Source organism: Humulus lupulus, chromosome X, assembly GCF_963169125.1.
Source record: "Humulus lupulus chromosome X, drHumLupu1.1, whole genome shotgun sequence".
In the NCBI taxonomy this organism is placed as follows: Eukaryota; Viridiplantae; Streptophyta; class Magnoliopsida; order Rosales; family Cannabaceae; genus Humulus; species Humulus lupulus.
This window is the reverse complement of record NC_084802.1, coordinates 9371692-9385490: the sequence shown is the minus strand read 5'-3', so window position 1 is coordinate 9385490 and position 13799 is coordinate 9371692. Positions and strand designations below refer to the sequence as shown.

The 13799-nt window shown below is 34.0% G+C and overlaps 2 protein-coding genes across 2 annotated transcripts; one reads left to right on the top strand and one right to left on the bottom strand.

Annotated features, from left to right (window-relative positions):
* The first annotated feature begins 4002 nt into the window (after window positions 1-4002).
* Window positions 4003-9470, top strand: LOC133807337 (DEAD-box ATP-dependent RNA helicase 39). Its single transcript, XM_062245596.1, has 9 exons — window positions 4003-4614; window positions 5055-5150; window positions 5238-5426; window positions 5575-5715; window positions 6605-6745; window positions 7629-7771; window positions 8065-8194; window positions 8282-8330; window positions 8724-9470. The coding sequence occupies exons 1-9, from the start codon at window positions 4081-4083 to the stop codon at window positions 9317-9319; spliced, it is 2019 nt and encodes a 672-aa protein (XP_062101580.1). The 5' UTR covers window positions 4003-4080; the 3' UTR covers window positions 9320-9470.
* A 53-nt stretch (window positions 9471-9523) lies between these two features.
* LOC133807338 (uncharacterized) lies at window positions 9524-10085 on the bottom strand. The gene has a single exon (XM_062245597.1). The coding sequence runs from the start codon at window positions 10056-10058 to the stop codon at window positions 9687-9689; it is 372 nt and encodes a 123-aa protein (XP_062101581.1). The 5' UTR covers window positions 10059-10085; the 3' UTR covers window positions 9524-9686.
* Window positions 10086-13799: the final 3714 nt, after the last annotated feature.

The following is a 13799-nucleotide window of genomic DNA, read 5'->3' as shown; positions in this document are numbered from 1 at the left end:
GTACCGTCGCCACCCACGGCGTTCCACGTATCAGACGCCTGCGAAAAGCATGGAATGCGAAGGGTTGTGGGAGAAGTCTAAAAGCCCCTACTGTGGTCTCCCATATCTGACGTCATGGACCACGAGCAGGAGCTTGGGGGGCAGATGTACGCCCTGGTTTTCCCACGGGCTGTTTAGCAGGACGAGCCTCGGACTAAACATGATTTAGTCCGAGGCTCCCACAGACCAGAGGCTCTATTTCCAGGACGGGCCCTTTCTAGCTCGAGGGGTTCCTGTTTCTAGCTCGCACTTGTTGCACCAGGAGCTGGGAATAGTATCCGGCGTCCACGGACGAGTAAGCTCGGGTTATGAATTGCTCGGGCTACGAGCTTCTCAGGAAGCTCTGACCCTATGGGAAGTCAACACGCAAGATAAACGTGCATATTCCTGCCATCACGTGTCCGATATCCCCCTGACTTCTTGGACACGCAGCAGGAACGTGCGTATTCAGACACCCACGGACGAGTTGGGCCGTGCGGCCCATTATCACCTTCCATACTGATTAGACCACACTCGTGTGTCAGGTTTAGGAATTTATCATGAATATCACAGGCTTGATATGACAAATGGTAGGGTCACGGGATGACCTCCCTACCAACTTCCAGGTGCCTTCTCCTATAAATATGGGGACCCTGGGAGTTGATAGGGGTTGGAAAAAATAGTCTTCAAAGAACTATGTACTTTGTAAACCAATTACCCAGAGAATATCAATAATATTGTCCAGTGGAGTAGAAGGATTTTAACCTTCGAACCACTTAAAAACGTGCCTCGAGTCACCTAGTTCTTTCCCCAAAGATTTCTTATCTGTGACGGTTCTACTTTTAGTACTAATCTCTTCCTCTTTTTCTCTTAATTATCTGTTGCCGAAGAACCGCGTCAACAAATTAAATTTTACTTTCAGCTAAACCAATCACGTATTCAGTTTCTGTTATATTTTCAAATTTAATCACAATCACAGATTCAGTTTTTTAAAACTCAAAAACAGTTTACCGACATTGAACCAATCACATTTTCATAAACAAGTTTTCAGTCACTAAATTCAGATTTTCATTTTAGAATCCCACTTTTCAAAAATATGGCCTGTTTGGCATTGTTTTCTGTTTTCTGTTTTCAAAGTTGTGTTCTCAGAGTTGAGAACAGAAAATAGTTTTTGTAGTTTTTAAAAAACAAGAGGTGTTTGGTTAATGTTTTCTAAAAACAATTTTTTAGTTTTTTTTAATTCTTAAATAAAAAATTAACAAATATATTTACAAAGATAAAAATCTTTTAAAAGTTTGTAATAAATAATGAGATAAAATAATTTGAAAGAAAAATGATGAAAAATAAGGAGTGAGAAAGTAATGAGAGAAAATTTGAAGAAATAGAAATTGAGAAGAGAGAAATTGATCGATGCAAGAAAAAATGAGAGAGAATGTAATGAGAAAGAAAGTGAAGAGAGAGAAGTGAGTAGAGAAAGAGAAAAATGATGAGAGAAAAAATAAGGAAATATTAAGTGATGAGAGAGAAAGTGAGGATATAGTAAATGATGCAAGAGAAAATAAGGAGATAGAAAATGATGAAAAAGAAAATAGCAAGAGAGAAAGTGATGTGAGAGAAGGTGAAGAGAGAGAAACTAATGAGAGAGAAAATAATGTGACAATAAATTATGTTAGATAATAATAATTAAAAAAATTATGTGAGAAAAAAAAATATAGACAAAATTTTTTTTGAGAACAACAGAAAACAACTTTTTGTTGTTCTCAAAATTTTCTGTTTTTTGTAACTTTGTTTTTAAAAATTGTTTTATGAAAACAACGCCAAACACCCCAAACTTGTTTTCAAAAACAGTTTTTAGCTTTTAAAAACAAAAAACAGTTTTTTAGTTAAGGAGCCAAACACCCTCATAGTTTTCTAATCGCGAACCAATTAGACCCTTACCTTTTACTTATATTATATATTGTGTCATGATTATGGCTGGCAATTCGTGTAAACGTGTCAGATTCGTGTCGACACGATTATGACACGACACGATTAAGGTAAACACGAACACGACACGATTATTAAGCTGGTCAACACGACACGAACACGATAACACGATTATGACACGATTAATCATAACTATACGAAAAAAATCATAAAAACCTATGTAAAGTATTTGTGTTATCGTGTTTGACACGATTATTAAATGGGTCAACACAATTATGACATGACACGATTAAGTTAAACACGAACACGACACGATTATTAAACGTGTCAAAAACTCAAACATGACACGATTATTAAACGTGTCGTATTCGTATTTACCTTAATCGTGTCGTGTCGTGTCGCGTCATGACCCAAATTGCCACCCCTAGTCATGATCCTTTGTTGTTTTCCTTGTTGGTATGTTCAGTTAGGAAGCTCCTCTTTTCCCAAGTAATAAAAATACATATACTCTATCAGGTTTAACAATCTTTTGAGTATTTGAATTAGTTTTTCATTAAATAAAACCATTCTTTGAATTTTATAATTAATTTAGGTTATTTTTTATATTTATATTATTTTGGGTAGTAAAGGTGCAAATAGCCAAACGATGAACAAAATTCCAAATGAGGCAATTTACCTCAAAAATCCAAGTGTAGTCATTATCCTTAATAAAAATTCTAAGCGAGATAATTCACTGCAACAAAAATCTAAAGTGATGTCACTCACCTCAAAATGTCAAAGCAAGTTAATTCTTTACAAAGTTCTCGAAGATATAAAAATATTTGAATTATGTTTGACTTGAATCATTTAAAAGATACGTATGCAATTTTGTGGCTAAAGCTAAGTACAATCACAGATGTCCAAAATTTCAAATTCTTCAAATATCATACACAAATCTCAAAAAATTTATAAAAAGTTATTCACCTCATAATTTTTCCCAACTGTCAAAACAACAAATAGTTCCATGATAAATCATTAATCGAAATTTCATCAATTTTGAAAATTATCATAAATTCCTATAAATGGTCATCGTTGGAATTATTCCACTCATTTTCAAAATATCAAATTCTAGAGCTGCAAAGTATGTAGGTAGCTTAGTCAATAAAATTTATTGGGTTCAATCGTAATTCCAAATTTACTCAAGTAATTGGTACCATCGTTATTGGAATTAAAAAAGTGTTCCTTTAAATAAAACGGAATATAATTAAAAGATTATTCTTATAATTTTGGATGGGTCGAACTCAAATTAATATTTTTATGTTATAATTTCAACATACATGAAATTGTGTTGTATATTAATTTTACGGGTCCTTTGGAAAAATGACATATTTTTTGAAGTCATTTTGCACTCTAGCCTAGTTTCGATAATTTTTTTTGCAAAATGGCATCCGACACTCCAGACAGCTGGTCAAAAAATTTCAGACAGGTGGTCAAAAAATTCAAATAGCTGGTCAAAATTTTTAGAATGCTGGTCGAATTTTTAGATAGAGACTATTTTGCAAAAAATTATCAAAACTATGCTAGAGTGCAAAATGACTTCAAAAAATAGGTCATTTTCACTAATTACTCTAATTTTAATATATAGAATATAAAAGTTTTGCTTAAGAGTAAGTAAAAAAATCAATTTCATTATGTAACCCAATTAGCCTTATGAGCAACCATATCAATAGAAAAACAATTAAATTAACACCCTAATCAACTAATTATTATCTTATCAACCTTGTAAAGTAACCACCAAAGCAACCAACCAAAACATATTTTTTATTTTTTTAAAAACACACTTATATATTCTTAAAAATAAAATTGGAATTAAAAAAATTTCCTTAAAATTAAGGGATTGTAATTAAAAGAAAATTTAAACACACTTAAATTACGAAAAGAACACTTTTTATTTTGTTTCGGAAAATGCCATATTGAGTTATGAAATGTGGCTAGTTCATCATTTTAGAAGCCCAAGCCCAAGCCCAAGCTTAAGCCCAAACATGAGTTGTGGATAAAGGCACATACCTATAACACCATCTACTCAAACACACAGTCGACACTTTTCTTTCTGGTTACTCTGTTTTTCCTCTCTTCATTTCTGCAAGAAATTCAGCCATGGGAGGGGCAGCGAAGACTCTTCTCACCATCTCTCTCTCTTCAAACCTTTCTACTTTCTCTCGCGTCTCGGCACTCAGACGCTTCTCTCTCTTCAGACTCACAAATCCCAGTAGGGTTTTTGTAGGGTTTAGGCCTATGTGCACCGCCACAGTGAGCGAAAGCGATACTATTGATCCGGACCAAACCATTCAACCCCTCAAGCACTCAATCCTTCTTGAGAGGCTTAGAGTCAGACACCTCAAAGAATCTGTGAAACCCCCAGAAGGCAAGAAAAGCTCACCACAATCAGCTGGTTATGCTGAGAGGGAGAGTGGAGATGGGTTACAGAAGAAGAAGAAGAAAGTGGTTGTGAGTTTTGAAGAACTGGGTTTGAGTGATGAGATAATGAGTGCTGTAAGAGAGTTGGGAATTGAGGTTCCTACTGAGATTCAGAGTATTGGGATTCCAGCTGTGTTGGAAGGGAGGAGTGTTGTGTTGGGTTCACATACTGGGTCTGGCAAGACTCTGGCTTATATGTTGCCTCTTGTTCAGGTACTTCTCTTCATTACTATTCTATGCAATTCTGTGGGTTACTACTTCTTTCCATGTTTGTTAATGGAATTTTGGAACTGGATGTCATTTAACATCCGGGTTTATTTTATGTATGAGTTTGGAGTATGATGTGACTTTCTTTGGTTTTTTGTAAGCTCTTGACATGTTCAACTTCCTATTTTTGGTTCAATTTGTGTAAGTTATGATAGAAATTTGTTTGATTCCTGTATGTTATACAATTTATCTAATGGGTTCTGGAAATGAGCTGGACTGGTAGTATTTTGAGTTCTTCAAATGTGAACAGTCTATCTACTTTTGATTATTAACAAATTTTCAGGAGTACCACACATAAAAACTGTTGAAATATATTGAGTTTTCGTTAGTTACATCTATAATCTATTATTATTCTGAGGACTGTGGTTAATATTTTGATGCTCCAGTTGCTGAGACGGGATGAGGAATTATTTGGTATGCTAATGAGGCCGAGGCGTCCTCGCGCTGTTGTTCTATGCCCCACAAGGGAGCTGTCTGAGCAGGTGCTTGTGTATAGCTTTGTAATTTGAGGTGACATCAGACTATGTGGATTGCTCTGCCTTTTTGGCTAACTAATTTGGGCATTGCAGGTGTTCCGTGTTGCCAAGTCGATTAGCCATCATGCTCGATTCAGGTCTACTATGGTAAGTGGTGGCGGCCGGTCAAGACCACAAGAAGATTCACTGAATAATGCAACTGATATGGTTGTTGGGACCCCAGGCAGGGTTCTTCAACATATTGACGACGGGAACCTTGTTTATGGTGACATCAAATACGTGGTAAGGCTTTATTTCACTGTTATAGTTATTTATTTATTTGCATTTGATTAATTAGTGTTATCATGCATATTTGATCAACCTAGCACTATGTAAAGCTGCTGGTTTGTTTGATGCTATAACTTAGGTGGTCTTAATTTGTTTCTCATAGGTGTTGGATGAAGCAGATACCATGTTTGATCATGGTTTTGGACCTGACATTCATAAGTTCCTGGCCCCTTTGAAACATCGTTCAACTAAACCCAATGGTCAAGGATTCCAAACTGTTTTAGTCACTGCAACAATGACAAAGGTATAACATGGATTTATGACCATATTAAAATACATCATTTTTGGGGTCTTTGTTTTATTTTGGAGCCTTTGTTATTAAGCACTGTTGGGTTTCCATAGAGTTTTCTCTATTCTATTGATTTTTCTGCAGATTTATATGTATATACAAAAAAAAAAGGGTAGTGGTTTCTTGTTGGCAGTAAGACTCATTATGAATTTGGAAAAGTCCTATTTCTTATTGGCAGTAAGACTCATTATGAATTTGGAAAATTCCTATTTTTAAAGTTTGTTACATGCTTTAAAGGTGCTCCTCTTAAGTTTTGTGCCACATACACCTATACTTTTTAAAAGCAAAAATGATCAAATTGACATATTTGATCTACCAGAACTTATTTTCAGGCTTGCTTTGGAAAAAATGGATTGTAAACTTTTCTCAAATTTTAGAAACTGTCATTGAAATATATATATTTTGTTTTTTTAAAAAAAAAAACTCATCTTATATTGATATTATTATAGTTTTCCAAACAATAAAACATAAAGGACCCAAAGAATGTTGGTGTTCTGATTTTTGACTAGGTAAAGCATATCCAATTAATTAATTATTATTAATTTGGAAAGAACAGGTCCTTAGCAAGATGTGTAAATAAATATAAATAAAAATTGAGTGGCTCACTGATTGAAAAAAAAAAGACAAAAAACAAAAAATCCCTAATATTTGTTAAGTATCCAAATATAGAAGTAAAGACCCTCAATGAGATGGAAAAATGATGTTAATAACTGCAATAGGATTCTAATGGAATGTCGTGGTTCCTTGCATTGACCTTTTTGCTGCAATTTAATATTCTTCTGCACAAGGTGTGATGTTATTGTTATATTGAAGCTGGATGATTGACCTTTGAGAAGTTTTGCAGGGAGTGCAAACTCTAGTTGATGAGGAGTTCCAAGGGATTGAACATTTGCGCACATCATCATTGCATAAAAAAATTGCATCTGCTCGTCACGATTTCATTAAACTTTCAGGCACAGAAAACAAGATGGAAGCATTACTACAGGTATATTACTATTGAATTTATTTTTATAAATAGTTAACAATAGTCCTGGCAATTTAAGAAAGAAGTGACAGTAGTATGTACTGATATGCATGTTTCCATACTGTGTTTTTTAATCTCAGGAAGAGTATTTTAAGTTTATAGTTTGGTACTCATTAATTTAGATCCTTGTACATGTGACAGCATGAATCATGAGTATCTCCTCAGCACTGTTATAAAGACAATAAACTAGTATTTTAAGTTTATAGTTTGGTACTCATTAATTTAGATCTTTGTACATGCGATAGCATGAATCATGAGTATCTCCTCAGCAGTGTTATAAAGACAATAAACTAGTAAAAGGACTAATAACAGGTACTTTTATACAGTTTTTGTGCCTAGAATTAGGTAAAAGGTTTTATTAATCGGTAAGTAGAGCTGAAAGGCCGATGCTTGCTTCTTCCTGTTTTATGAATATCAAGGATTTCTTAAATGTTTATAATAGAAATGAACAGCTCCAAGATATAATTATGTTTATAAGAGGTATTCTTATTCTATAAGCAATAGTTAGCAAAGAATATAATTATGTTTTCCAAATGAGTGAGTTTGGTTTGAAAGTAATATGTATGGATTAGTTTAGTCAGCCATATTGGTAATCCCCGAGCAATGCTAGACAAATCTAAGAAATAAACAAGTGATATAGGAAGATATAACAGAAAGACTGAGAGAAGAGGAGGGAAAACATAGGAGGAAAAAAATTGTAAACGTAGGAGAAAAATTGTGAAAATTGAGGAAGTATACATTTTCATTACACAATTGTAATGGTCATTCATTCAAAAAACTAAAATGTTGCTTTGTGTTACATCAGTCTAACAGAGGAAGATCCTTTTCTTGTGGTGAAGTGCAGGTTCTTGAACCAAGTTTGGCAAAAGGAAACAAAATCATGGTTTTCTGTAACACACTGAATTCCAGCCGTGCCGTGGACCACTTTCTCAGTGAAAATCAGATATCTACTGTCAATTACCATGGTGAGGTGCCAGCAGAACAAAGGTTAGACAAAACGCAATTACATATGCTTGATCTTTTATGGTTTAAGCCTTCTATTTTTCTTCCATTCTGTTGGAAAGAACTTTTTTCTCCTGTTATTTCCTGTAAATTAAAAGTGTACCAGTTTATGTAAAGAAGACAAGACCATCACTTTCTTGTCCAATGTGGTTCGGTATATGAAAAGTCTATTGAATTAAAGCATTTAATGTTTCTTATATTAAGATGAGAGTTAATATGTGAATACTATGATGGTCTAGTTGCAGTACTTAGGCTACGTTGTATCGTTTGAAATACAGGGTTGAAAACCTCAAAAAGTTTAAGAGTGATGATGGAGACTGCCCCACACTTGTCTGCACAGACTTGGCTGCAAGGGGACTGGACTTGGATGTAGATCATGTTATTATGTTTGATTTTCCATCGAACTCTGTAAGTCTCGGCTCCTTAGTTTTGGTCATGTTTTTCAAACCTTCACATTTACTGAGGAAGTTTAACCTAAATTTATTACTCTTTTAGATTGACTACCTTCACCGAACTGGAAGAACCGCTCGAATGGGTGCAAAAGGTGTGTAATAAAGATGATTTTCTTAACTTATGTTGTTCAAATTTTCTGTTAGGACACAAGGAATTCTTCATTACTTTAACAGTGAATACATTTTTAAATCTTAGTTATGGATTTTGAGGTTCAAACTTTACCGTATTTTTTGTATGATTAGATCTGACCTAGTCCAGGAGAACAAAATCTAATTAAGAAATGATGCACATTTTGCTCTAAATCACCTTGTATGCCTTGTGAAATTTGATTTGACAGCTCCAGACTATTTTATTAGTTTGTCTCGACATGGTAATCATTATTTTTAAGTTCCATACTGGCACTCTTAGGGATGGCTTTTATTTTTTTCGATTTTCTCTATTCTAGCTAGACTATCTCAGTAAATGAACTTTCTTTTTGACGCAGGGAAAGTGACAAGTTTAGTTGCGAAGAAGAATGTTAGTTTAGCTAACCGGATTGAGGAGGCAATAAGGAAGAATGAAAGTCTTGAATCTCTTTCGATAAATAGTGTTCAGAGGGACATTGCTAGGGATCGAATAACCGAGCAGAAGGGGAAGAATGAAAGATTATTTAAAGCTGCAAAGCAGGGAGGCAAGATAAAAGCTGATTCAGAAAAATCATCTCAGAGTCAAGGATTGAAATCCAGGAGGGCAGCTGGTCCAGTTAAATCTGCAAAGTCAGGTATTAAGGTATCAAAGTCAGTAAAAATGTCTAGCCCAAGAAGAGGTTCTTCTTCTTCAAGTGCACCAAGAAGAGGCTCTTCTTCTTCAAGTTCACCAAGAAGAGGATCTTCTTCTTCAAGTGCTAGTATCCCGAGAAGAGCTTCTTCTTCTTCTTCTTCAAGTGCAAGTAGCCCAAGAAAAGCTTCTTCAAGTGGAAGGAAGCAATTAGGGAGCAAGAGGTCGAGTGCAGAGAAATCTTCTTCTTCGAAACTAAATGTGGTCGGATTTAGGGGACAGAGTTCTTGGTCAAATAAGAAAGAACCATCAATGTCCAGATGATTTTAGGCAATTTTGGATTAGTTTTTTTGGGGGGGACTGAATCTTCAATCAAAGTTGGACTTACATGTAAGTTTTCCATCCAAAATTCTCTTGTAATATCAATATAATTTGCCCTGTTTTAAATATTAATATTTTACTAGTATTCATCCCATTCTTTTTGGAGTTGCCTTATCCATAGCCGATGATTCTTTAAGTATGCAGTACTTTTTACACTAAATTTTTGCTATTATTTAGCCAAGAACCATTTACATAGTAAAGCCAAACCATAAAGAAAGAGTAAAGACAACACAACTTTATGAAATCAATATCTAATTAAACAGACATTAAAAGATAGTTTAAAAGGTTTATTTCTCTACTTCTCTCCAAACTACTTCCATGGTAGTAATAAACGAGGACTTTTCGACGGGGCCATAACGCTCCCATTCGAGTCGTAGATTATGACACCAGAGAAATCAGGCAGCTGACACTTCCCACCCATCAGTATGTTCTTCTGCCAAACCGAAACTTCTTCTTCATCAACATCTGCGACTCGTTGGTTGTTTCCATGTTGAATGTGATGCACAATATGATCATCGATGGTATCGGGTTCATAGCAAGCTCTCCATTGTCGCCATTTACGCGAGTGAGAAGCGCACATGAACAAAGCCATGGCGCATAGGAAAAATGTTGCTCCGGCGAAGCCAACTTGAAATGGATTAGTGTTGTGTAAACTGTGTTGGAAGAGAAGCTGGCGAGCCATTGTGGTGAAGATGCCAAAATATGCAATGAAAATTGGTTGAAGAGTTTATATTTATATATAACATGAAGAGTTTGTCTTTGGGGGAGTTGTTGACTTTTGAGGATTTGTTAAGTCATCATAAAGTAGTTTTTTTTTTATGATGTTTGAAGTTTTGACCTCTTCACCTTTTTGTTAGTGATGCAATAACTAACATTGTAGTGTGACTTGAGGAGACTTTCTTTTGAGTAGGTAGGTGATAGTGGTTTGTTCTCTTTTGTTTTTTTGAGTCAAAGTTGATCACTTAGACTTTGATAAGCACCAACTTTGTGATATATTACCGAGAAATAGCCAAACAGTTTGGTCGTTTATCAATTGAGTCAATGTTTAGTTTAGGTTATCTATCACTAAAGCAAAATTAACAACTCCACATGTTTCACAAGGTACCTCTTAAAGGGTTCAACTCTTTAAGGAGGCAAAGATTGTTGAATAAACTAACTCCCTTGGAAAAAAATTTGTCAAGAAAATCTCCATTGAGATTGTTTTGAAAAGAGCGAGGGAACTTAACCATTTTCAATACCAATTTCTTTCTAGTATTGGAAGAAAATATTGATGTCGATTGAAATAGTAGCACTATAATTTTGTGGAAATATCATAGATATTTTTTATATCAACGAAAATTCAAGAAAATTCATAAATATCCCAAGTGCATTCACGTGATTTACTTCTTTTTACTTCTTTTTAATATCATAGATATTAAAAATGTATTTCTTTTATATATAGGAAGTTTCTCTTGTACGGGCTTCAATTTCGACCGTACTTATTTTTTAGCCTTTGATTTTGGATCTAATAGCTATAACATATTTGATTTGTTGGGTGTAGGTGAGGCGTACACTAAACCAAAATGTATGTGATTTATATAAATGGAATGGAGGGTGTGTGGGGGCCCAATGATCTTGTCAGACATTAATTGAATGCCTCCTTAATTTACTCTTTTATATTAATTGTCTTTTCCAAAAACTTTTTTTCAACATTATTTCGTTTCACATCAAACCAATTGCAAATAAGCATTTTATCATATTAGTCATTAGACATACATAAAATATAAATATTAAAGATAATAACAAAAAAAAAAACTAATAACTACTATACCAACTTAAAATCCAATCAAAATCATTGATGATAATAAGTTATTATCATCAATAACTAGGGGTGTTCATTGGATGACATCCAATGTTTTTAAGCCCATCCGATCCGATCCGATCCGATCCAATCATCCAATCATCTTGAACCAACCGATCCGATCCGATCCAATGGATGATTGGATCGGTTCGGTTCCATCCATTGGATGCATCCATTGGTTATCCATTGGATCGGATCGGATCCATCCGATCTTTTAAAACCTTTATTTAGGCTGATTTTTAAAAAAAATATATTATTTCAATTATAAAAACACTAATTACTCATCCAAATAATAAAAATATTTAATTGTAATGTTTAGTTTAGGGTTTTTTTAATCATCCCATGTGTGCAAGCCTATAGTAAGCTACAGTGAGGTATTGGATGTAAGTGGATGGAAATTGGATCGGTTTGGTAGGTTTTTATTGGATGTCGGATGGTCATCCAACAACCGACCGATCCAATTTGGATTTTTAAAAATTACATCCGATCCGATCCAATAATAATTCGACATCCAATTTTTGGCGGTCGGTTTTTATTGGATCGGATATTTTCTGCACACCCCTAATAATAACACATATTAAGCAGTTAAAAGACTTCCCATAACTCCCTTGCATAATCACTACGGTAGTCAAATGAAGCAAATAAAAAAAATTACCATTACGAACACAACACCATTAATTTTTGCCTTCTGAAAAAAATAAAATTCATTTACAGGGGTAGAACAAAATACTTTACAAAATGAAGACATTAGCTTTGCTGGAGGTTGTTCTGGCCAAAAGCTTCAACAGTTTGCTCCAACAGTGATTTTATATATACTTTTTTTTTTTTCTGAATATAGATGCAGAACTTCATCCGACCATTCTTCCTCCTCCCTTTTATTTTTTCCTTAAGCCTAAAAGAGACGTCTTCCAACCTTCCAAAAAAATCTCACATCTTTAATCCATTAAAAAATTGGCCCCACCAATTGTACTCATCATTAATGCATATCCCTAAAAATCTGAGTAATTTTTTGAAGTAGTCAAAATTGATTATTAATTACTAATTTGGTAAATACTATCCTACACGGCTCCTCACGAAACACCAAGACAAAATAGCAACGTGTCAAAGGGAGATGACTCACAAAACAGTCTTATGGTACGGTCGAAATTGAAGCCCACACAAGAGAAATCTCATATATATATATATATATATATATATATAAAGGAGTTGAGTTTGGTGCTTTGTTGGCAAGTAGAAGACAAGGGAAATGTGATTTGCATTTTTTTTTTTTAAAAACAAAAAAAATGTATTCCACCGATATATCCCGATAATTTATATAATATCGGGATATATATGTGATAATAAGACACATTCTTCCATATAAAAACGATATTCTATACAATTACTTTAATTTGGTTTGAGTTATATATATAGAGATTTAATCTTCTTCAATTACTTTAATTTGGTATGAGTTATATTTGTCTTTTGAACCATTTTTACAGGTTCGAAGCACCAGTTTGAACTGTGTACACCTCTTAAAGCAGTTTCTATTGATTAATTTTTAATTAGTTATACATAGATCACTACTATTCAGTAAGTTACAAGTTAGTTCTCAGGGTCATCATGAGGCTTGTTTGAAATCTTTCCAAGATTTATAATAGATAAATGGTTTTGTCAAAAAAAAATATATAGATTAATGGTTTTTTTTTTAAGTTCATGAGAAATAGTTTTTAACAATCAAGTTATAATTGTTTTATTTTCATAAAATTCTTAATTTTTTAATAGAGAATCTTGATTTTTTTCTTTAAAATAATAGTTTTGTCCACAAAAACTTAAGATTTTGTTAAATAAAAATTATTGCAACTATTTTTATAACACAAAATACTTAAATATAAAAATATTATTCTCGTGAACTAGATTTCCAAACTGTAAAAAACTTCCAAAATAGTTATGCTAAAACTCTTTGACAAATAAAGCAAGGCGTTCAGTCATAAAATATGATTCTGCAAAATGTTGTTTGTAACCAAAACCAGGAAGGATTCGTTAGTTTGTCTTTTATTTTTTTTCATTATATGTTTTGTTTGTTTGATGATATATATATATATATTTTTTTAAATAATTTTCAGTAAAAAGTTCTACCATTCAACTTCTAGTGTAGTTTTTTCTTTTTTGTTTTCTAGTAATGGTATTTAGTTATCATTTTTCTCACTGTTATACCCAAAAATTGGAGAATGCATCCTAGGAGGCTAAGGAGAATGCATCTAGGAGAGTGCCTCCTAGGAGAGCTAAGGGGAGTGGTCCTAGGAGACTCCAAGGAGGATGTGGTCCTAGGAGACCCCAAGGAGGGTGTGGTCCTAGGAGACCCCAAGGGTGTGTAGGAGGCAAGCCTCCCAAGGTTTTCTAAGTGTTGGCTCGAACGTGTCCAAGGTAAATAGCTAAGGAGGAGGAGTCTCATGCAAGAGAATGGAGACTTAGACTTTCATAAGGAAAGTCTATACAATGTTCGATCGGACATGTTTGGGAGATGCTAAAGAAGGTTGCCTCAATGTTGTCCAAGGTGAGGTTCCTTCAATATTGTCCAAGGTGAGGTTCCCTCAATATTGT

Excerpts from the sequence above, each read along its gene's own strand:
- LOC133807337 (XM_062245596.1), top strand. The coding sequence starts at position 4,081 with ATGGGAGGGGCAGCGAAGACTCTTCTCACCATCTCTCTCTCTTCAAAC. Across the intron at positions 4,615-5,054 it reads ATATGTTGCCTCTTGTTCAG|TTGCTGAGACGGGATGAGGA; the intron begins GTACTTCTCTTC and ends TTGATGCTCCAG. Across the intron at positions 5,151-5,237 it reads CAAGGGAGCTGTCTGAGCAG|GTGTTCCGTGTTGCCAAGTC; the intron begins GTGCTTGTGTAT and ends TGGGCATTGCAG.
- LOC133807338 (XM_062245597.1), bottom strand. The coding sequence starts at position 10,058 with ATGGCTCGCCAGCTTCTCTTCCAACACAGTTTACACAACACTAATCCA.